The following is a 24,754-nucleotide window of genomic DNA, read 5'->3' as shown; positions in this document are numbered from 1 at the left end:
ATAGTGTCATTCTTGTAATATTTCTAGTAACTTAATAACATTTAAATAACGGACGTGAAAAGAACTTTGACATTGACAGATCAGCTTATTAACCAATGTTACATTGACACATCAGCGTATTAACCAATGTTGCAGTTTAAAAATGTTTCTCAAATAACATATCAGAGATATGTTGATCTATAATGAACAACATTTACAAACAAACTAATTAGCAATGAAATAACAATAAAAATAAATCATTAAACTATTTGTTTGTGCACTGTACATATTTTCATTTACAAAGAATTAAAAGATAGATTTGTTGGTTGAGTGTTAGAAATAACTTAAACCTTGTTCACAAAAAGGGGGGAAAGCATTTTATATCAGTTTCTTGTGTGATATACTGTAACTATTTTTTCACATTTTGTTCTGGTGCAAGAGTTGTCATGAATTGAAACTATAATGTTAAAACTCGAATGTTAAATCTACTAAAACCCCTTTGAATAAATTCAAATGTTAAATCTAGGGGAAACTGTTTGGAACTTAGGCTTTCCAGTTTACTAAGAGACAAACGTAATCTATTTTCTTTTGGGACAAACGTAATCTTAGAGTGGATAATATTCAAGAATCTTGCTCATTTGAGAAGGTTTTTCTAAAATTGATTTGTGAATGTGATGCTTGAGAATCATAATACCGAAACCATAGGCGAATAGTGTGTCCATGGAGAATAGCAAGCATGGGTAGAGATCGAGCAGTAGTTGTATGCAACATTGTGTTCCTTCCAAATTGAGTGGATACGTGCTTGAGTGAGGAGAAGGTCAGGGATTCGAAGTCATTAATAGTTTCATTATATGAACCATGAAAATTTAGTTATAGCCTAGATGATGTCAAAAAAATTGTAGCATACAGATCCAACGGTGATAGTTATATACGTTTCTTGTTTGTCGAACAAAGCCTGCAATGCACGTGCTCTTTAGGCATAATCCAACAACATACGACAGAAAGACCTAAGATATTAGACACGCATTAAAGAGTTCCATCCGACAGTGAAATCATTTTCTTAATCCAACAATTCACGCTGAAATCCGATGAATTACTCCCAATGAATATATTTAAGTAATGTATACTGGACTGTTTTTTTAATTTAGAAGGAAAATTTTATGAAACTAAGTTTTTCAGTATGAATTTTTTCCTTAATAATTAGGACGTAATGTGGATTTAAAAAAAAAACTTAATTATTGCGACAAAGTTACCAAAATCAAACTTTCAGAACATAGCTTGTACGTTAATTTGGCAAATCGGATATTTATTTCTGATGTTTGTGGTAAGTACGTAGTTTAGTTGTTGTTGGAAAAAAAATATTGTTTGTGAATTAGAGAAGACACTTTGTGACTTTATTGAACTGTAGATAAGGAGTTAAATTATTCATGTTTCTACTTTATTATTTTTTTTCCATTGTTTCTTTTCCCTCCTTTTCTTTAAGAAAGTGTTTTTAACATTCTTTATGAAAGTTATGTCAAGTAGACAAGTAACAAAGCGTATTTTTATTCTGGAAAAAGGTGATATGTATATATACATACACACATCTACACATTAAAATATGTTATTTCTTCATAAAGCTATATATAACATAATGGAAGTCTTTTACAAAAAAAAAAAAAAACATAATGGAAGTCTTTTAACCCAATGGTCAAAAGTCTTAAAAAATCTTTTAAGTATGGAACTTTATTTTCGGTTCAAGCAGTTTCAGTAGATCAATAACTGTAAATTTAATCATATATCTCATAACACTGCAGGTACAACTGTTTATTGTGCCCTTGAGATTTGCATAAGCTGCTTACGGTAGATATATATATATATAATACATGTATAATTGTTTGTTATAGAAAAAACTTCATCGTAAAATCATTATTTATGAAACTGTTGATCATAATGGTATGTATTTAGAGTAGTTGAAATTGATCCATTAGTTGTAATAAAGGATATCAAAATCTCTAATAATTATGTAATAGATGAGAAGATCATAATTAATATTTTTTTTTTCCAAACTGAACTTCTACATTAGTTTATCGCTTCATTTTGACAATTATACCATTTAATTCCTAGACCACCTATTCTGTTTCAAATCTTCTACGTTTGTTTGTAAAGTAGAGATGGAATTATAAACTGTTAATTTGTGTTGATATTGAGCAATCGCTCTTCTTTATATACATGACATAAAGACCTAAACCTAATGGTATAAGGATTCTATTAGGTTTTATATATAAGTATCATATTTAAATTTAAGTAGATAGTTCTACGTATGAAGGTAATCCGTATGACAATACAATTCCCTTCCTAATACGGTCATGCACGACAAATGTGGGATGCAACACGCAAATCTGCAATCACGAAGCAGACCATGTATGTCGTAGACAATATGTCAAAAATAGGTAATCAGGTCAATAGGTTTTCCGGGTAGAAATTTAAATTTCGAATTTGACAGGAGGGATGAAAAACTTCTGCTCCTCTTTGGTCTTGACAATGGGAATATATCCAGTAGAATCAACTGCAGCTCCAAATACAGAAGTAACACATACAAGACTTTGGGTCGACGGACTCCTTACACTACAAGAAAACAGCGATATTCTGACGGACATTCCGACGGAAAATGAAATCCTCGGAATATCCCGAGGAATTTCCGAGGAAATTCCTAGGAAACACAAAATTTGGTTTCCTCGGAATTTTCTCGGAATATACCGACGGAATTCCGAGGAAATATCAATCCGTCGGAATATTCCGAGGAAATTCAGAGTAAATACATTTTCCTCGGAAAAAATCGATGAATTCCGAGGAAATATTATAGCCGTTGGAGAGCCGTTTGGGGATTTTACAAAATTCCGAGGAAATTCCGACGAACTAACCATTGGCGTCGGAATTCCATCGGAATTTCCACGGTCTGTCGGCAGGATTTAACCTATAAATACAATCACTCCTCTTCCTCTTCATTCACTCCATATCTTCATCCTCCCTCTTACTCTATTTACACACGAATTTGATTCATAAAAAATATGTCTTCTTTAAATTATTTTCGTTCTTGGATCGATCGACCTCATTTGGATCCGAACACGAGATTGCTTAAGGAAGAATACCAACGAGGTATAACCGAATTCATGGGGTTAGTTCACCGACAACCGGAAGCAAAAACAGGTAAGTTAAGATGTTCTTGCTCTAATTGTAAAAATAGAAAGGTTATTAAAGAGTGGGATGTTTGGACTCATCTATATTTGAGTGGGTTTACACGAAGTTACAAAATTTAGTATCATCATGGGGAAACTGATTATGAACATGGTAGTACTAGCGAACCTCAGCCAGCGGTTAGATTAGAAGAACCAATTAGAACGGATGTAGATTATGGTGTAAGTACTGAGCAGATGGTAAATGATCATTTTAGAGGGGAAGATTTACCCAATGCACAAGCAAGGAGATTTTATGATATGTTGGATGCTGGAAAGCAACCATTGTACGAAGGTTGCAGAGATGGTCATTCAGCTTTATCATCTGCTACAAGATTGATGGGCATTAAAACAGATTATAATTTGGTTGAAGACTGTGTGGATGCGATTGCTGATTTTGTAAAAGGTATTCTACCCGAGGATAATGTAGCTCCTGGTTCATACTACGAGGTTCAGAAACTCGTAGCTGGTCTTGGTTTATCGTATCAGGTAATAGATGTATGCAGCGATAACTGCATGATTTATTGGAGGGCGGATGAACAGCGGGTTACATGCAAATTTTGTGGGAAGCCTCGTTATAAAGATACGAGTGGAAGAGTTCCAGTGCCATATAAAAGGATGTGGTATTTGCCTTTGACGGAAAGGTTGCAGAGGTTGTATATGTCTGAACGAACAGCGCAACCAATGAGATGGCATGCGGAGCACTCAACAGATGGTGAGCTCGGTCGCTACGTAGTGACCAAACTTGGTTCGAGCTCGGTCGCTACGTAGCGACCAAACTTGGTTCGAGCTCGGTCGCTACGTAGCGACCGAACTTTGGTTCGAGCTCGGTCGCTATGTAGCGACCGAGCTCCGGCTCGAGCTCGGTCGCTACGTAGCAACCGAGCTCCGGCTCGAGCCCGGTCGCTACGTAGCGTACGAGCTCCGGCTCGAGCCCGGTCGCTACGTAGCGACCGAGCTTTGGCTCGAGCCAGGTCGCTACGTAGCGACCGAGCTTTGGCTCGAGCCAGGTCGCTACGTAGCGACCGAGCTTTGGCTCGAGCCAGGTCACTACATAGCGACCGAGCTTTGGCTCGAGCTCGGTCGCTACGTAGCGACCGAGCGGAACATGTGTTCGGTTGCTGCGTAGCGACCCTCTTCGAGCTCTTGTCCGATGACTCGTGTTTCTTCCGCAAAGCTTTTCGTAAAGAAGAATCTATTTCGAAGAAGTATTTGTCGAAGAAGGTTTCTACGTTTTCTTCTTCGGGGATTTTGACGTTAACTTCGTTGCAACCGTTTTCGACCCCAACATCTTGGCTGATCTTGTATTTTGGCCCAAAGTCATCATCCATAATAGGGCCATCTGAAATAGGAGCCCACAACGTTTGGACGTCGTCTTCTTCAACTTTCTCAGAAATTGAAGCTTATGGAAATTTCGTTTTACAGAATACAACATCTCTGGAAACAAAAAAAATTTGTTTATCCAGATCAAACACACGCCATGCCTTTTCCCCATAAGGATACCCCATGAAAACGCAACGTTTACTACGTTCCTCAAATTTATCACCACCACGAAATTGATTATGTGCGTAGCACAAGCTTCCGAAAACCTTGAGGTGCTCAGAGGCTGGTTTCTTCTTGTACAATCGCTCATAAGGTGTTTCATTCTCCAGAACTGAGCTCGGTGTTCTGTTAATCAAATAAACTGCTGTCAAGACACATTCTCTCCAGAATTCTATTGGCAAATTGGCATGGAAGCGCATAGCTCTTGCTACATTGAGAACATTTCTGTGTTTTCTTTCTACTCTCCCGTTCTATTGAGGAGTTCCTACACAAGAGGTCTCATGAACTACTCTATTCTTCTAAAAGTAATCGGTCATACTCAGAAATTCCGAGCCATTATCACTCCTTATTCTTCTGACTGGCGAGTTGAATTATTTCTCAGTGAGGGTGAAAAAATTCTTTAACTGCAACGAAGCTTCACTTTTGTTGTTAAGAAGATATAACCAAAGTCCTCTTGAGTAATCATCTACAATGGTCCAGAAATATCTAGCTCTAGAGTGTGAAGGAGTTTGATACGGACCCCATATATCAACATGAATAAGCTCGAAAATCATAGATGGTTTATTCATACTCAATGGGAAACAATCTCTGGTTTATTTGGCGCGGAGACATAGTTCACATGCTTTATTAAAATTTGAAACAGAAATAGATGCAGAACCACAGGGAAGCAACTGAACTACTTTCGCAGAAGGATGACCCATCCGATTATGCCACAGCTCCAATGTCTTATCCTCGCAGCAATCTCCACACTGCGAAAGTGAAAAGTTCCTCCTACACGCCTACCCTCTCCAATCACCATTCTCGAAATGCGGTCCTGAACAACAAGAAAGCTATCAGCCATCTGAACAACACATTTGTTTTCATCCATCAATTGCCCCATAGAGATCAAATCTGATTTCAACTATTCAACATAGTAGACTGATTTCATGATCAAACCGGAGCCCAACTTAACAGAACCTACTTTTACCGACACTTGTTCTCTACCATCGGCCATGATAATCAGAACTGGTTCCATGTCTCTAACATTTTCCAAGATATCATATTTGCCCGTAAGATGGTGCGATGCACATGTATCTAAAATCCAAGTAAATAGAGACAAATTACCAGAAAGTTTATCAATGGCTTTGTCCTTTCCTGAGCTGCCATTGATGATATGCTTGATCGAGTTCCATTGTTCCTCTGTCAAGCTGCTCACCGCATCTCAGTCACGATCCGTCAGAACAAAGTTAGCCTGGGCGTTGTTTTACGTTTCCATACTCGAAACGTTAACACAATTCGCATAGGCTTGCTGGCCTCTTCCTCTTCCTCCACCAAAAGATCTCTCACGCCCTATGCTTTGGAGTGTTCTACTCCTTGGTCTGTCTCCCCACCACTCCAGATAGCCGATAACAACATAACAATTCTCCGAAGCGTATCCACTACAGTTGCAATGTTTTCATAGTGGAGTTCCTTCACCACGCAAAGGTAGCAACTTCAGGTATTTCTTCTCCACTCGCACGCAAGTCTTCTTCATGTCTCACTATGTTGTAAACTTCCTCCAATGGTTGCACAGGAGAACGCACAACAATACTTGAACGGACAGCACTGAACTGATCATCAAGACCAAACAGGAACTAATGAACCTTATCTTCTTCACGATCTGCTTCTTGTGCCGTCCCGAGATCGCAAACACACTGCCCACACTTACAGGTCTGTAGGGGATGGTATGTCACTAAGCTGTCCGAAATACGACTCAGCTTGCCAAATTAGGATTCGATTGCTAACCCTCTTTGTTTGCAGCAAGCAAGCTCCGCCTTGATCTGTTGAATTTGTGGCCCATTCATCACTGAGAACCGTCTTTTCAAGTGATCCCACAGATCCTTCGCAACATCTCTGTGCGATATGTTAGATCGCAACATCTCTGTGCGATATGTTAGATCGCAACACCGGGTCGATCGTCATTTTGATCCAGGACACGAGCAATTTCTGAATCGTCCTCCAGATCAGATTAATCATCAGCTGGTTTCGAAATGGTTCCATCGAGAAACCCAAACTTCTTTCTCGACGTCAATGCCATTTTCATTCCGCACGCCCACTCATCGTAATTGGTTCCCTTCAGCAGTGGGTGCGAAATCACAACGCCAAGGTTGTCAGCCGAGGTCAGGTCATAAGGTGAGATGGTCCTTCTCACCTCCGTCGCTCCTGCTTGTCCAGCAGCAGTGGTCGGGTTCGATGTGTTTGTTGTCATGATCAAGATTCAGAGTTTTTCAAAAAAGAAAATGTCAAGCTCTGATACCATAAAGAGAAATGAAGTCTGTGGAATTTTTTGTATGTGAATTGAATAACGACGAGTTACATTTATACAAATTTCTCTCAGATTATTAAGGAGTGTCCCCTCACTATCTACAACTACTAACAAACAATATTACCATATAGACAATATATGCCAATCTTCCTATATCGTATATTCTCATTAATAGATAATGTCTAGTTTCCTATTTCTCTGTTTAGAGATAAGTCTAGTTTCCTAAAGGTTTATCATAAACCGTCATTGAGTCTTGTATATATACGATGCTTTGCAGAACTTAATAAGACACGCCAGTTTGATATCCAATTCTACTTGGTATCAGAGCTAAGATCCCTCTAAAATTCCTTTAAAATTTTTTTTCTAAAGGGCCTTGTTCATAGTTTGAACGAGTTTCTGTTTCGTCAGTGACGATGTCCGAAGAGAGTTCTGTTACTAAAGATGGCAGAGACGCATCAGGGAAGAGCGTGCCTCCTTCTCCATATGCGCTGTATGGTTCCGACAACCCTGGAGCCATGATCACTTCGGTCGTCTTGACTGGAGAGAATTACAATCAATGGGCCAACGAGATGCTCAATGCCCTACAGGCAAAGCGCAAAGTCGGTTTCATTAATGGAAGTCTGAAGAAACCTTCGCAAGACGATCCAAACTATGAAAACTGGATTGCAGTCAACTCCATGATCATCAGGTGGATTCGGTCTGCTATTGATCCAAAGGTTAAATCCTCTGTAACCTTCGTCAGTGAGGCAAGCCAGTTGTGGTCCGGGCTGAAGCAGCGTTTCTCAGTGGGAAACAAAGTTCATGTTCATCAGCTCAAAGCACAACAAGCTGCATGCCGACAGGAAGGACAGAGTGTTCTTGAGTATTACGGCAGGTTGTGTTCCCTATGGGAAGAGCTTGATGTTTATCAGCCATTGCCGGCGTGCACCTGTGGTGCTGCAAAAGAAATCAGAAAAGAAAGAGACGATGACAAGGTGCATCAGTTCCTTATGGGCCTCGATGACTCTAGGTTTGGGAGTCTCTGCACGTCACTGATTGGGACGGACCCGTTGCCCTCTATTGGAGAAATCTACTCCAAAGTTGTTCAAGAAGAGCAGAGGCTGAGTTCATCTCGTAGCCGTGAGCAGCACCAAGAAGCAATAGGTTTTGTTGCACGTCAACTTGAGAATGCTCCTCGTGGTGATAATCAAACTCAGGGAAGTTCCAACTCTGATTCTTCAATTCTCCGAAACAACCGCGCGACATCGTGCTCTCATTGTGGACGACGAGGGCATGAGAAAAAGGATTGCTGGCAACTTGTTGGCTTTCCCGAATGGTGGAATGAACGCAATGATCATGCTAGTTCTAACCGAGGAAAGGGACGCGGTGGTCGTGGTTCAAGCTCCAGTGGACGAGGCAGAGGACAAATAACAACGGCTCATGCCACTAGCTCCAACTCGTCTGCGTTTCCCGATTTCACACATGATCAGTGGAAGGTTCTCACACAGTTGATCCAAGAGAAGTCAAGCTCCGACAGATTGTCTGGTAAGGAAAAATTTGGTAATGTTATCTTAGACACTGGGGCCTCGCACCACATGACCGGGAAGCTCTCACTTTTGAAAAATATTGTCTCTATACCTCCATGTTCAGTAGGTTTCGCAGATGGAAGTCAAACATTTGCAATGAGCATGGGCGAGCTCCCTCTGTCAGAGAAAGTGTCTTTGCTTAATGTTTTATATGTGCCGGCTTTGAACTGCACTTTGATTTCAGTTTCGAAAATCTTGAAACAGACAAATTACCTTGCCACATTCACTGATACTATTTGTGTTTTACAGGACCGTTTCTCGAGGACTCTGATTGGAACCGGTGAAGAGCGTGATGGGGTTTACTACTTAACGGATGTGGCTACAGCAAAGACACACACAGTCGATGCGTCTCCTGATCAGTCATTGCGGCATCAGCGTTTGGGACATCCTAGTTTTTCTGTGCTTTCGTCTTTACCATTGTTTTCGTCTACCAATATTAGTTCTCGTTCTTGTGACGTATGTTTTAGAGCTAAACAAACTCGTGAAGTTTTTCCAGACAGTTCTAATAAATCAGATGATTGTTTTGCCTTAATTCATGTCGATGTATGGGGTCCATATCGCATCCCTTCCTCTTGTGGTGCTGTCTATTTTCTAACAATTGTAGACGATTTCTCTCGCGCTGTTTAGACGTACTTAATGCTTGAGAAAACAGAGGTTCGGACCATTCTCAAAAACTTCATAGCATATGCCGAGAAACAATTTGGTAAAGTTGTCAAAATGATCAGAAGTGATAACTGCACAGAGTTTATGTGTCTTTCTTCATTTTTTCGAGAGGTTGGGATCGTACATCAGACCTCCTGCGTCGGGACGCCCCAGCAGAATGGTCGCGTCGAGAGAAAACACAGACACATTCTTAATTTATCTCGAGCTCTGCTGTTCCAGTCTAGCTTGCCGATAACTTTTTGGGGTGAAGCAGCCTTGACGGCTGCTTATTTAATAAACCGGACCCCAAGCTCCATCAACAAAGGTCGATCTCCCTATGAAATCCTCCATGGCTGCAAACCTGACTATACACAGCTACGAGTCTTCGGGTCTGCATGCTATACACACTGTCAGTCAAGAACCAAAGACAAATTTGGAGAAAGAATTCGTCTTTACGTTTTTGTGGGTTATCCCTTCGGGAAAAAGGGTTACAAAGTATTTGATAAGGAGCGCGAGGAGTTCTTAATCTCTCGGGATGTTGTCTTCCGGGAGGATGTGTTCCCATATGCTGATAAAACCTTCCCAGCCCCACCGGTTATAGCAGTTGAAAACATTGATGAGGACTGAAATTTTCATGTTGAGGAGTCTTTGGTGGAATCTTCGGATAGGGGGAGTTTGCAGCATGTTGTTCAGGCCGAGCAGCCGTGTGACCACACTGGCGCTGATCATGAAGCTCCCCAAACAGAAACAGTAGATAGTATTGCGGTTGAAGAAGAAGTCACTACTGGCGCGGCTGATTTGACAGATGATTTTGTTAGCAACCCTCCTGCAACTAACGACCTTGGTCGCGGTAAACGACAACATGTTCCATCGGTTAAACTCAAGGACTATGTTACTTATAATGCCACAGTCCAACGTTCTGTGTTAAGTCCCCATCTCGCTCTTGCTACGTCCAACTCTGAGTCCTCGGCTTCGATCCAAGGTAATTCACTATACCCATTGACTACATTTGTTTCTGATTCTAAATTTACCCCACTTCAACAAGCTTTTCTAGCTGCTATTACAGCTGGTGTCGAACCCAAACACTTTAAAGAAGCTGTTGGGATTGACGTGTGGGATGATTCTATGACTCATGAAATAGTGGCTCTCGAAGGACAACATACGTGGGATATATGTGATCTCCCACCAAACAAGGTTGCACTCGGAAGTCAATGGGTTTATAAGATCAAATACAATCCAGATGGTACGATCAGGCGTCATAAGTCTAGAGTTGTTGTTATGGGAAACAAACAAGTCGAAGGGGAAGATTATAATGAAACTTTCGCTCCTGTTATTAAGATGACATCAGTCCGTCTGTTTCTTCGTCTTGTTGCAGCAAATCAGTGGGAAGTCTTTCAAATGGATGTTAACAACGCTTTTCTTCATGGAGATCTAGAAGAAGAAGTGTATATGAAGCTTCCGCCTGGATTTCGACATTCTCACCCCAATAAAGTCTGTCGTCTTCGGAAATCTTTGTATGGTCTTAAACAAGCTCCACGCTGCTGGTTTAAAAAGCTTTCAGACGCATTACTTAATTTCGGTTTTATTCAGTCTTATGATGACTCTTCGCTGTTCTGCTACAGCCGCAACGGCATTCAGCTCTGTGTGTTAATCTATGTTGACGACTTGCTTATCAGTGGTAATGACAGTCGCATGGTACAAAAGTTCAAAGAATACTTGAGCAAGTGTTTTTCCATGAAGGATATGGGAAAACTTAAATATTTTCTCGGAATCGAAGTGAGTCGTGTGGTCCAGAAGGATTCTTTCTTTCTCAGCGCAAGTACGCTTTGGACATTATTGAAGACACAGGAAACTTTGGTTGCAAGCCAGCTGCGACTCCTCTTGAACAGAATCATCATCTCGGCAAGGTTGAGAGCCCTCTCTTGTCTGACCCACGCAAGTATAGGAGACTTGTTGGACGGCTACTATATCTTCTTCATACTAGACCCGAGTTGAGTTACTCAGTGCATGTTTTGTCTCAGTTTATGCAGTCTCCAACAGAGGCTCATTGGAAGGCAGCTCTACGAATTGTGCGGTTTTTAAAGGGTTTTCCTGGTCAGGGAATTATGTTGAGCTCTTCCAAAGACATGTCCTTAACCATATATTGCGACTCCGACTGGTCCTCCTGTTCCGAAACTCGTCGGTCTCTTACGGCGTATGTTGCTTTCCTTGGTGATTCTCCTATCTGCTGGAAGACAAAGAAACAAGATACAGTGTCTCATTCTTCCGCTGAAGCTGAATACCGAACTATGTCTGATTCTCTCAAAGAGGTCAAATGGTTGCGTAAGATGTTGCATGGATTCGATATTAAACTGGTTCCTGCTCGCTTCTTTTGTGATAATAAAGCTGCAATTCATATCGCTCGAAATGCAGTCTTTCATGAACGTACTAAGCACATTGAAAACGATTGTCATGCGGTCCGAGATGCTGTTCGAGATGGTCTCATCATTCTCCATCACATTCGCACCAAGGAGCAGGTCGCGGATATTTTGACTAAGGCGCTGGGACGAATTCAGTTCAATACTTTATTGTCCAAGTTGGGCGTTTGTGATCTGCACGCTCCAACGTGAGGGGGAGTATTACGATATAGACAATATATGCCAATCTTACTATATCGTATATTCTCATTAAGAGATAATGTCTAGTTTCCTATTTCTCTGTTTAGAGATAAGTCTAGTTTCCTAAAGGTTTATCATAAACCGTCATTGAGTCTTGTATATATACGATGCTTTGCAGAACTTAATAAGACACGCCAGTTTGATATCCAATTCTACAAACAACATAACAAGAGATAGAATATACGAAGATACCAAACTGAACTTATCTAGAATCTGGTACCGAGACCACCAAAGTAACGTAGATTGAACCGGAGTTGACCAAACTCCAATAGGGACTGAGCCAGCATGCACTATTTGTAGCATGCACCCGTACACCCGTCACGGGCGAAACATGATGAGAACACGGCACGTTCGTCGCGTCCGCATATCTTTCACGTGTATCTGAGCTGTTTCGCGCTGCCACGTCTTCTCTCTCTCGACTGTCTTCTTATAATGATTACCGTTTTTGATCATTTGCATGTCCATAACCATTGATCAAAGTCTTACGGACTTGAGCATTTCTCCAATTCGAGTATTATCGCTATATTACGATCTAGTTATAAAAACATATCGCATAGCACAAATTTTCTTATATTGTATATATTCTTGTCTAACATTATAAACAGAATTTTTTGTTTGTAGACAACTAGGTACTAACATTAGTAAAATTGTCATCTTAACCAAGTTCGATCAGTTCTTTCAAGCCTAATTACTATAGTGATGTATGTTGATTTGTTATAGATCAAATGTGACATATAATAGAAAATTATTATTATATCTTGACAAACAAATTACTACAAACAACAAATATATATTTTGTCCTATTATATATGTGCCTATCTCAAAGCTGATTTGTAAGAGACATGCAGTTCAATAAGACATGGCGGAGTTAGTGCTTTGTGAGGGTGGTCATGTAACCCACATGGATTTTCATAAAAACAAGTTTTACTTGTATTTTGAAAAGAAAACAACTGAAAAATGTTACTAATTTAACACATTAATTGACCCATATAACATATGTTTGTTATGTAATGACCCCTGTGAATTGATTAGCTGGCTCCGCCACTGGCTATTCATCAAAATGCTTTTTTAAAATGTAAAGCCAAACTAAATTTTACAGATGAAGACATAAAGATAGCAATTTAAACGATGTCTAGATTGTACATTGTCGACTCTATATACCTTGTTTGATCGAGAAACGGTAATAAATAAGATGTGGGTTTAAGCAAAGACGTCTTATTAATGGTCGAAGAAAGGACGTTCAGTCGGTTACAAGGAAAAGAAAAGATCACGACAGAAAGAAAGCCGGTGACTCGATATGCCACCGGAAAAGTACAACTAACGGCGAGATGAAGCAAAGGTGAGAACCCTAATCTAGCCGCCAGGTGTTAGTCCAATTATTTTCGATCCCTTTCTCGTCGTCTCTCCTTTTCCTTATATAGGCGTCCTGGTGCCTCGTCCTTGACCTAATTTACTCCGTCTTGGTGGGCCTCCCCTGCTGGGCCGAGAAGCCCGTAGGCATCCGAGTAGCCGCTGAGCCGAACGTATTTCAGTCGATGGTGATCGACTAAAAGTACTCAAGAGTCAAACCGAGAGACTTGACTCTCGAGCCGACCGATCGAGCCGTCGTTCTATCCTAATTCGGGCCAAGCCTTCCTATTCCTCGGGCCTTGTGGGATGGTCAAATCCATCCTCTACAGTAAGTCCCCCCCTAGTCCATTAGTGAGCGGAGTGTTTTCCAGCTCGTGATGGATTCTAAGGTTTGGAGGTTTGAGGGAATAGGAAGCCTGTCAGAAGGTTGGAACGGTTGGTCGATGAGTTGCATTGCGTTGTTCTCTCGAACGCGAGCAGTAGAGGCTTTTGTCTCTTCTTTTGGTCGTCGTGTCGCAAGAAGGGTTCGCCGCGAGGGTTCGCTGGAGATTTGGGAGAGTTTCAAGGCCCATTTAGGCCCGTTCAGACTTAATGACGACGCCTCGAATTCCCCCCATTTTTTAAAAAAAATGAACCGGGAAGTCAAAACGTCGCGAGGGTCCGCTGGGTTTCCGGGGCGGATTTCGAGGCCCGTTTAGGCCCGAATAGACCTAATGATGTCGCCTCGAGTTCCCCCCCCCTCTCTCTTTTCCTTATAAATACGCAGGCCCCCCTTCATTTCTTCAAGTTTTTCTCCGCGATCAAAAGGTACTTTCTCTCTCTACCCTTTATCTCTCTAAGCGTTGTTAGATTTATTCGAAACATTCTCCGCCGTTCCGTTCTGCAATGTCGTCGGGTCAGAGGCTATCGAAGCAACAGAAGGGAAAGGCAGTCGCAGCTACGTCGAATCTGACTAGGAATTCCGACGGGGGTCGTGTCGGTGATCCGGAGGCGATTCATCGCGCGGCGATGATGGACACGGCGAATCTATCCCGCTCTCATCGGCTTCTGGTTGAGGATGCTGCGAGACTTGTGAGAGAAGGATGTCAGAACGTCGTTGCGAGGGATGCAATGGAATGTTCGAGAGACGGGCAGAGCGGGGCAATGCCCGTTGACTCGATCACTCTGAGGGCTCGACCTGCGGAGGTTGGTCTCTCGGAGGACGACGATTCTGAGGCCGAGTTCTTCCCGGCCACTTTTTACCCCGATGGGATTTTCGAAGATCTTACTCGACTCCATCCCGATTTATTGCGTCCTGCCTTCTTGGCCGGCCAGGACTGGGAAGGCGTAGAGGAGACAAAGTCGACTCTCGGAAGCGTGAAGAGGGTTCTTCGGGCCGCGGGTGCCGTAGGCGTGACCTTCCTCGTGCCTACGGAAACGCAGAGACCCTGGTCTCCTCCGGTGGGGTATCAGACGGTGTATGAATCGTATTTTCAGGAAGACACTCGTTGCTGGTTCCCCATCCCGCGACTGATCACAGCATACGCCAGACGTCGAGATCTCGCGATTAGTCAGCTGTTGAATGGCTCGCTGCGTCTAGCGGTCACTTTGTCGGTTTTTGCGGAGCAGATTGACAGGCCGATGAGCGTTAGGTCGTTCGAGGAGATGACCTCGATAACCGATATGAAAGATGGCACCTACTCGGTGAAGATGCGACCGAACTGCAATGTGTGTGCCGGTCATCCGAATAAGACGCAGAATTGGCAGCGCTCCTACTTCTTCCTTAAGTCCGACAGCTCGGCCTTCGAGGAGCCTCCCCAAGATGATTACCGAGTTCTTTGGAACCGTTCTTGCGGTAGAATACTCTGTCGCGAACCGTAATAAGTTTGTCGATTCTAACCAACCATTTTTTTTTTTTTTTTGCTTTGTATGCAGTTGGCCATCCTACCTCCCCAGCTTATCCCGAAGATTTCTTGAGGAGTGTTCGGGCCGTCGCTCTGCTCCGAGTCTATCGTTGGTCTGAGATCTCCGTCGAAAAGATCCGTGAGCTTAAGGATTGAATTGCTCGAAGTACGTTCTCTCGCACCTCTAAACAGTGCTCTTCTAGTCGCAAGTTTTTTTTTTTTTTTTTTTTTTTTTTTTTTTTTTTTGCGCGTCCTGACCCTTCTGCTTTATGTTTTCAGGAGAGTGGAGATCCGACCTTCCGACCGTTCTTCCCATTCGTGCTAAGCGACTGGACATTTTCCCGAGAGACATCCAAAAACAAATCACCGAGGCGAAGAAGATGGGCACTCTACCTGATTTGAGCGCAATAATAGCGGCCCAGCTGGGGCTGGCTAGCGGGGAAGGGCCCTCAACGGCGGTTCCTCGTTCTGACGAGGTTTTCCCTTCTGATGCCAGAAGCGCGGGGAAGGGCAGGAAAAGGAAAAGAGGCGATGGTTCAGGAGCCGGGAGGAGTACTGAGGAGACAGGTGATGTCCCTCCTTCCAGCGAGCCCCGGAAGAAGAGCAAGAAGAAAAGGACAAAGAAGAAGTCCACCGGCGAACAGTTGGAAGATGCTGACGAGTAGATCGAGCAAGAGGAAGAGGAAGCTCGAGGAGAAGGAGTTCAGCCCGAAGAGGGGGGTTCTGGGGCTGAAGCCTTGGAGGAACGGAATGACGAGGAGGGAGTAAGCGAAGGAGAGGAACGCGAGACTTCTCTTAACGCCGCCTGCTCGGGTGATTCCGAGGAAAATAGCGAGGGGTCGCCACTCCTGATAAGGAGGGGAAACGACGAAGACGATGATGAGAGGCTGTCTCCTGTCCTGACGCCTCTGCGCGAGAGAACTCCAGCTCCCGTTGGAGGAGGGGCCGTCCAGATCGGTACTTCTTCCCGTGGCTCGGCTATCCTAAGGAGGGCTCCCGGATTCAGTTTTCCCGATAAGGTCGACTTCCATTATGAGGGACCGGTTCCCTTAGCGTACGTTCCAGAGAAATGTGGGGAGTTTCTCTGTCAACTAAGGGGGAGGGCGAAACCTCTTCCTGCCGTGAAGGACCTTATCTTCGGGAGTGAATATGAAGAGGCTGCAAGGGTCAAACTGCTGGTAAACGGCTTGGTCCTTTTTTTTTAAGTTTCTCCGACTCCTAACCTCTCACGATTTCCATTATGTCGCGTGTTCAGGGTGATAGCACAATGAATGTCGTAAATGATAAATACGACACGGCGCTTAAGGGAGCCTTGGGGGAGCTCGAGCTGGCCAAGAAAGAATTTGCTGAGAAGGAAAAGGTTTCCGCTCGTCGACTGAATGAGTCAAGGGCCAATCTGCAGAAGCTCGACGGGGTGATGGCTCGCACCGTTGCTCGGCGCGATGAGTTCAAAGCCGCGCTGGAGTCGTCTCGAAGAACCATCCGCGAGCTTGAACAGAAGAATGCTGACCTCGAGAGCGAGAAGGCTTCGCTCGCTGCCACGCACGAGCGAGAGATGAAACGTCTGAGAGACTCCAGAATCTTGGAGGTAACGAGAGAAAGGGAGAGGGTTGAGGCGGAGATGACCGCCAAGGCTAGTCGTTGTTTCGCCAGGATTCGTTCTCGAGAGGAGCGCCGGGGTCCTTACGACGAGGCTCGGTTACTTTATAGCCAGGCCTTCGGGACTAGGAAGTGCCTTGAGGCCTTGAAAAGAGCCGGGAACGATATACCGCAAGCCTCTATCGATATGTTCGTCGATTACGAGAGGAAGTACGAGCAAGAGGCGGAGCAGCTGAAAGTTGGCGAGATCCCTGAAAGCGATTTTATAATTTCTCCTCTCGTGTTGGAATCTCAGTTTGTGGATGCTCGGATTCTGGCGGGTCTCGATCCGTATGGTTCCAACGCTGGTTTAATTGACTCGGAGGCCGCGGCGAATCTGCATGTCTCGTGTACTTTTCCGGTCGGAGAAAGGCGCGAGGAACCGACGCTCCCCATCGAAAACCCTTTGACTGTTCTCGAGGAAGGGGTGCCTGGCCGAGGAGCCCGGGTCGATGGACATGATGTTCCTGTCCTCGTGCTTTCGGACACTTCAGTCGAGGGTCGCGATTCGCTGCCTCCGGAAGAGTCTCGTCGGGATGGCGAGGAAAACGCTTGCGAGGTGTCGGGGGATGCTGCGGTGCAAGTCTCTCCGACTGCCCGCGAATCGAGTGTCAGGGCTTCGGAGCTTTCCGCCCTTAATGATCGTGAGAGTGATCGGGAAGCTTAGTTTTCTTTGTTTGTTATTTTCTTTTGGACTTTGCCTTTCGAGGTTTTTACTTTGTTGTTCTTCTGTTACAACTCTTCAAATCGTATCATCTGTTCGTTTGTTTTTTTTTTATTGTACTCGTCTATCAAATGCATGATTTGTCAAGATTTGAAGTGACTATTTGTTTGGTATAACAGTATTCGAGATATCGAATTGTTGTAGTTTTGGGCTCGTTATGACGTTGTCTCGGTCAATTTCTTTGACTCGCGATCGTTCGTCATTTGAATTCTGTTATAAGTCCTCGACGTTGACGGTTCCAAATCGACCCTAGCGTAGTTTCCAAGCGTTCGGTGGGCCAAACGTTACTTTAGTAAATTACTGGTTGAGTTGGAGTCACTGTCTCGGCCGCGCTGGTTTAAATCGTAACACGGTCAATTCCCATGAATACGTATCTGATCGAGACATATCCAAAGTGGGGTCTGGGCACCGATGCGCTCGTTTGAGATGCCGGAGCATGCTCGTGTCGGCATCGCTTAAGTGATCGTCGTCTTTGGAGATCGACTCCTCGGGGAGGAGAGATTTTTTTTTTTATTTCGGCTGGACCCCTTTTTTCTTTGGACTGCCTACGTATCCCTTCGTGGGAATCAAGCCATTCGTAGTTCTTAGATTGCGAGTAAAAGTGGCCTTTGAAGGCACATTTACTCGGTTCTTTTTTTTTTTTTTTTTTTTTTTTTTAGGAAAAGACAGAGTAAAAGTGGCCTTAGTGGCGCATTTACTCGGTAAGGTGTTTGTCTTGACTAAGGATGGAAGAGGCGGAGATGTTTGGAGTTCCAAGCTCTCGGTACTGCTTCGCCCGTTGAAGTCTCGAGGCGGTATACACCTGGTTTGATGACTTCGACGATCTTGTACGGTCCTTCCCAGTTAGCTCCGAGCTTGCCGGCTTTCCACTCCTTAGTATTTTCGAAGACCTTTCTTAAAACAAGATTGCCCATTTCGAGGGGGCGCAACTTAACCTTCTGGTTGTAGTAGCTCTCGATTTGATGCTGGTAATTTTGGATACGGAGCAGTGCTTGGTCGCGCTTTTCTTCGATGTCGTCGAGTGCGTCGAGCAGCATGTCACGGTTGAGTTCGACGTTTTGCGGCATTCATGATCGGCGCAAACTCGTCACATTAACTTCTGCGGGAGCCATTGCCTCGACGCCGTAGGCCATTGAGAAGGGCGTGGCCTTCGTCGCTCCGCGAGGAGTTGTTCTGTGGGACCACAGGACACCGTCTAGTTCATCCGCCCAGCAACCCTTCTTTAAGTCGAGTCGTTTCTTCAGACCGTCGATGATGGTCTTGTTCGTCGACTCAGCTTGGCCGTTGCTCTGCGGGTTTCTCGGGGTCGACATGTTGAGTCGAATTCGCCATCTGTCGCAGAATCCCTTGAAACGATGCGAGATGAATTGCGAACCGTTGTCTGTTATGATCTCGTATGGGAGCCCGTGTCGGCAGATTATGTTCTTCCAGACGAAATTTTGCACCTCCTTGTCGGTGATGTTGGCATAGGCTTCGGCTTCGACCCACTTGGTGAAGTAATCTGTGAGAACCAGGATGAACTTCTTTTGGCGAGATGCCGGCATTGGACCGATGATGTCCATTCCCCATCGCATGAATGGGTATGGAGCAGTCAGGGTATGAAGGAACTGTGTTGGGTTGTGTAAGGTGGGAGCATGACGCTGGCATTTGTCGCACTTGCGCACGTATTTCTCGCAGTCGGCGTTCATGGTTGGCCAGTAGAATCCCAGATTCTTCACTTTTAATGCAAGAGCTCGTCCCCCCCGAGTGATTGCCTGCTGCTCCTTCGTGTGTTTCGGCCATGACTAATCTCGTTTCTTCGCCGGAGATACATTTGAGTAGTACCTTCGTCGCGGTCCATCGGTGTAGTTCCCCGTCTGTGACAACGTAGTGTACACTACGTCGCTTCAGTCGCCGCGCGTCCCACTTCTCGGTGGGCAACGAACCTTCGGTGAGGTAATTGATGAGTTCCCTGCGCCAATCTGTTGGCTGATCGTCCTGCGAAGGAGGTTCCGCTTCGTCGATGTCCATTGCTTCGCTGATCGCTGCTGCGATTGCGGTCTGTTCAGCCTTCGCGTCGATGCTCGGTTTTTCGATTTTATGGATTGGGATTGTCCTCTTGACTTGATCGTGTAGCTTGCTTCCTAGAGCAGCGAGGGCGTCGGCACAGACATTTTCTCCGCGAGGAACCTTCGTGAGTTCGAAGAACTCGAAGTCTCGCGTGAGGTCTTGGACGAGTTTGAGGTAGGCGTCCATCCTTTCGTTACGGACGTCGTAGTCGCCGAGGTACTGGCTGACAACAAGTTGAGAGTCGCAGTAAGCACTGACCCTTTTGGCCTTTACTGCCTTGGCGAGACGGAGCCCCGCGATGAGGGACTCGTACTCAGCTTCGTTGTTTGACGCCGGAAAACCAAAACCGAATGACTGCCGGATGAGTTCTCCTGTTGGTGATTGCAGTTGCACTCCTGCCCCCGACCCTTTACTCGAGGATGAACCGTCAACGTGGAGGATCCAGTTCAAACTTGGTAGGATGAGGTCTTGCTCCAACTCTGGTGTCAATTCGATCAAGAAGTCTGCAAGAACTTGCCACTTTGCTGCTGTGCGATTCCTGTACACGATGTCGTGTTCGCTCAGCTCCATCACCCATTTAGTTAATCGTCCTGACTGGTTGGTATTCTGCATAACCGTTCGGAGCGGTTGGTTGGAGAGCACTTCGATCGTGTGCGACTGAAAGTAGGGTCGCAATTTCCTGGCCGAGGTAACGACAGCTAAGGCCATTTTTTCGAGTGTTGGGTATCTTATCTCCGGTTCTGTCATTCTTTTACTTGTGTAAAAGATTGGTTTCTGTTCTCCCCTATCTTCTCGAATGAGCACGCTGCTGACAGCGGAGGATGTGACGGCTATGTAGAGAGACAATGTGTCGCCGGCTTCTGGCTTTGATAGTACCGGGGGGTTGTGAGGTAATACTTTAGCTGATTGAACGCCTCTTCGCATTTCTCGTCCCAGACGAACCTCTTGTTGCCCCTTAGTAGCTCGTAGAAGGGAAGATACTTATCGGTTGATCGCGAGATGAACCTGTTGAGAGCTGCTATCCTTCTGGTTAATCGCTGTACTTCGCGGCTGTTCTTTGGGCTTGGAAGATCGAGGATCGCCGAGATCTGCTTGGGATTAGCCTCGATTCCTCGTTGAGTGACGATGTAGCCGTGGAATTCTCCCGAAGTGACACCGAAGGTACACTTGGCCGGGTTGAGCTTCATCCCGTAGTCATTCAAGATCTTGAAGCAGTCGCGTAAGTTGTTTAGGTGATCGTCGGCCTTGAGCGATTTGACTAACATGTCGTCGATGTACACTTCCATGGTGTTGCCTAGTTGATCGGCAAACATTCGGTTGACGAGTCGCTGATAAGTTGCGCCGGCATTTTTTAGTCCGAAGGGCATCACCTTGTAGCAGTAGGTCCCTCTGTCGGTGATGAATGCCGTCTTCTCGCGATCGTCGGGATGCATCAAGATCTGGTTGTATCCCGAGAAAGCGTCCATGAAGGTTAGGAGTTCGTTACCAGCAGTTGACTCGACGAGACGGTCGATATGAGGGAGTGGGTAACTGTCCTTTGGGCACGCTTTGTTGAGGTCCGTGAAGTCGACGCATATGCGCCATTTGCCGTTTTTCTTTTTGACGACAACCGGGTTAGCCAACCATTCGGGGTATCGTACTTCGGTTATGAAACCAGCGTCGAGGAGCCTGTCGACTTCTTCGTTTACGGCTTTAGATCATTCTGGACCGAGTTTTCGTCGTTTCTGTCGGATGGGTTTGAACGTTGGATCGACGTGCAGTTCATGAGAGGTAACTGCGGGGTCGATCCCCTTCATGTCGGAAGTCTTCCAGGCAAACGTCGAGGCGTTGTCTTTGATGAAAGAGATGATTTGTGAACATACGTCGTCGGACAGATAGACGCCAACTCGGATAGTTTTCGTCGGGTCGGATTCATCAAGTACGACTTCGCGAACCTCCTCCTTCTGAGGGTATATCTTGTTGAGTGGTTTACTGACGGAGTTGACAAGGGAAGCTTGCTGCTGCATCTTTACAGTTGCGATCAGTAGTTCTCTCGCGGCTTGTTGATCGCCCCGAATCGTCTGAGTTTTACCATCTTTTCCCGGAAACTTGATGCACTGATGATAAGTCGAAGGGATGGCTTTCATGGAATGCAGCCACGGTGTTCCGAGTATGGCATTGTAGGGCGCTTTGGCGCGGATGACGGAGAACTTGACGGTGCGGGTTATACCGCCTGCGTAAACTGGAAGGCGAATTGTCCCTATCATTTGCTCCGAGGCTCCGTTGAAGCCGGTGAGCGTGCGAGAGGAAGGCTTCATATCTTTTAAATCAACTCCCATTCTGTCGAGTGTGTCGCGAAATATGAGATCGACTGAGCTGCCGGTATCAATAAGGACTTTTGCGACCAGACATTCGCCGATGTCGAGGTCGACGAGGAGGGGATCGTTATGTGGCATGTGGACACCCTTGGTGTCTAGTGCCGAAAAAGTGATCTGGCGATCATTTTCGACCGGAGAAGGCCACTTCTGAGAGGTGGTTGCTTGACGTTTGTAATCTTTAACGGCTCGAACCGAGTCACCACAAGGCGGCGATCCGCCCATTATGACATTGATGTGCGGGGCTCGGGTAGCTCGCATTAATTCGAGTTGCTTCCTCAAGTCATCGGTTGTGTTCTCGAATGTGGGAATTTCTGCGGGCTGTTTCTTTTTCGACTAGAGGCGTCGTCGCAGATCGGTTCTTTCGAACGGTTGAGTTGGATTCGCAGGTCGTCGGCCTTTGAATTGAGCTGGTCACGAAGGTGACCAGTTTGACCGACTCTTCGAGCGCTGCATTTTGAGATGGTCGCATGGAGGTCGGTTGTTCCTGTGTTTACGTTCGCGGCGTTTTTTCGCTTCAATAGAACGCGTAGGTCTTTATCTACTTTCGAGGGAACGAGAGACTGTTTATCCTCGCTGTTCGATTTACCATGCAGATCTGGTTGCGCTGTCGGGACGTCGTTTGTTCGGGAGGATCGCTGTCTCGCCGCTGCTTCTTTCGCGAACTTTGCTCTGGTGTCTTCTTCCATGCGGATAAAGTTGTGCGAGCGAGCGATGGCGTCGGAGACAGATTTGGTCAGGTATCGGTAAAGATCCTGGCGGAATGTGGAGTCTACGTGCAATGTGTTCATCAAAGATTCGACGGCGATATGGTCGGGGATATCGATCTTCGAGACAATAGCTTTGAATTTCTCCATGAAGTCACGGAGACTTTGGTCGCTGGCGTGAGTGAGGTTCCACAAATCTGACACGGTCGCTTCCTGGTTGGTGAACATGATATAGTTCTTAAGGAAAGCCGTTGAGAGGTCGTGGAAACAGTCGACGGAGTTCTCTCTGAGGCCGGTGAACCAAGTAAGGGCCGGGCCTTCTAGGGTTTCGACGAAGAGTTGGCAAAAACCGGCGTCTTTGTCTTCGTCGGTCAGGTTTGCGCGTCGCATCGCTATGTTGAAAGACGTGACGTGAGTAGAAGGGTCGGAGAGACCTTTGAAGGTTGGAAGACGGAGTTTCTCCATCTTCTGTATCCGCACGCCGGTAACCTTTTGCGTGAAGGGTGTGCGAAGGGATTCCGCGAGTACATGCTCGATTTGGGGCGCGGAAGTCGTCACCTGGTGGATCTTAGAATTGATATCGAGGACCGACTGTTTTAACGCGGCTAGTTCGCTTGCGGTGTGCGCATTGGTGTGGTTATCGGCGCTTTGGTTATCGTCATCCCGCGTAGGTACCAAGTCGGTGGTTCGTTCTGTGGCGAACAGGTGTCGACGATACTGCGCTGTCGAAGCTTCGGCGTTTGCAGCGAGAGGAGCAAGGATCTTTGCTATCGCCGTGATTTGGTCGACTGCCGCCTTTTGCGCTGCTTCTTGTAGGGTGAGGCGTGCCAGGATTGTTTCCATGGTTGCAGGATGGGGAAGTGGAGTTACTGGTGTAGGCGTAGGTGTCACCTCTGGAGCCAGTGTCGCCTCGAGAGCTTCGCGCTCCTCGCCTGACGAAGAACTATCATTGCCAACGACCATAGTTCCGACGTTACTTTGCTAAAGGCCCCACGGTGGGCGCCAACTGTTTGATCGAGAAACGGTAATAAATAAGATGTGGGTTTAAGCAAAGACGTCTTATTAATGGTCGAAGAAAGGACGTTCAGTCGGTTACAAGAAAAAGAAAAGATCGCGACAGAAAGAAAGCCGGTGACTCGATATGCCACCGGAAAAGTACAACTAACGGCGAGATGAAGCAAAGGTGAGAACCCTAATCTAGCCGCCAGGTGTTAGTCCAATTATTTTCGATCCCTTTCTCGTCGTCTCTCCTTTTCCTTATATAGGCGTCCTGGTGCCTCGTCCTTGACCTAATTTACTCTGTCTTGGTGGGCCTCCCCTGCTGGGCCGAGAAGCCCGTAGGCATCCGAGTAGCCGCTGAGCCGAACGTATTTCAGTCGATGGTGATCGACTAAAAGTACTCAAGAGTCAAGCCGAGAGACCTGACTCTCGAGCCGACCGATCGAGCCGTCGTTCTATCCTAATTCGGGCCAAGCCTTCCTATTCCTCGGGCCTTGTGGGATGGTCAAATCCATCCTCTACATACCTGATTCTTATCTCATTCAATTTATCCTATAAACTTTTTAATCATCTATCAGAAAAAAAATTTCCCTATAAATAGCTATACCAAAAACAAGTGTAAAACCAGAAAAACTACAGCAAATAAGTAAAGAGAAAATGGCTCGATTCTCGTCTCTTCTCTATTTTTCGATAACAGTTTTGATCTTTCTCCATGGCTCTACAGCTCAACAGTTTCCAAACGAGTGCCAACTAGACCAGCTCAATGCACTGGAGCCGTCACACGTACTTAAGGCCGAGGCTGGTCGAATCGAGGTGTGGGACCACCACGCTCCTCAGCTACGCTGCTCTGGTGTCTCTTTCGTACGTTACATAATCGAGTCTCAGGGTCTATACTTGCCCTCTTTCTTAAATACCGCGAAGCTCTCTTTCGTTGCTAATGGTATGTGTTTTCTTGTACTTTTCTAATTTTTACCAAATAGTTGTGGTTTTTGGTAACTGTTATAATTGAAGACTGTTAACATCGACATCCAAACTCGAGATAAGGTTCAGTCCTCTTAGAAAGTGTTATAGACTTGTAATACATAAGAGCTACAAAATCTTTTTAGAAGTTTTTGCGTGTTAAACATGTTTCATTGGTTTAGATTTGGCTTCAAATTTTGATCAAA

At 45.3% G+C, this 24,754-nt stretch overlaps 2 protein-coding genes across 2 annotated transcripts; both read right to left on the bottom strand.

Annotated features, from left to right (window-relative positions):
• Nucleotides 1–21,225: 21,225 nt before the first annotated feature.
• LOC111203152 lies at nucleotides 21,226–22,107 on the bottom strand. Its single transcript, XM_022696620.1, has one exon. The coding sequence runs from the start codon at nucleotides 22,105–22,107 to the stop codon at nucleotides 21,226–21,228; it is 882 nt and encodes a 293-aa protein (XP_022552341.1).
• A 53-nt stretch (nucleotides 22,108–22,160) lies between these two features.
• LOC111203151 lies at nucleotides 22,161–23,552 on the bottom strand. The gene has a single exon (XM_022696619.1). It carries the CDS (start codon nucleotides 23,550–23,552, stop codon nucleotides 22,161–22,163), a length of 1,392 nt encoding a protein of 463 aa, XP_022552340.1.
• Nucleotides 23,553–24,754: the final 1,202 nt, after the last annotated feature.

Source organism: Brassica napus, chromosome C2 (assembly GCF_020379485.1).
Source record: "Brassica napus cultivar Da-Ae chromosome C2, Da-Ae, whole genome shotgun sequence".
In the NCBI taxonomy this organism is placed as follows: Eukaryota; Viridiplantae; Streptophyta; class Magnoliopsida; order Brassicales; family Brassicaceae; genus Brassica; species Brassica napus.
Note: the sequence above shows the minus strand (reverse complement) of the source record. Positions and strands in the feature narration are given on the sequence as shown.

What these genes read in the sequence shown, in the direction of transcription:
- LOC111203151 (XM_022696619.1), bottom strand. Translation starts at nt 23,552, where the DNA reads ATGGTCGTTGGCAATGATAGTTCTTCGTCAGGCGAGGAGCGCGAAGCT.
- LOC111203152 (XM_022696620.1), bottom strand. Translation starts at nt 22,107, where the DNA reads ATGGGCGGATCGCCGCCTTGTGGTGACTCGGTTCGAGCCGTTAAAGAT.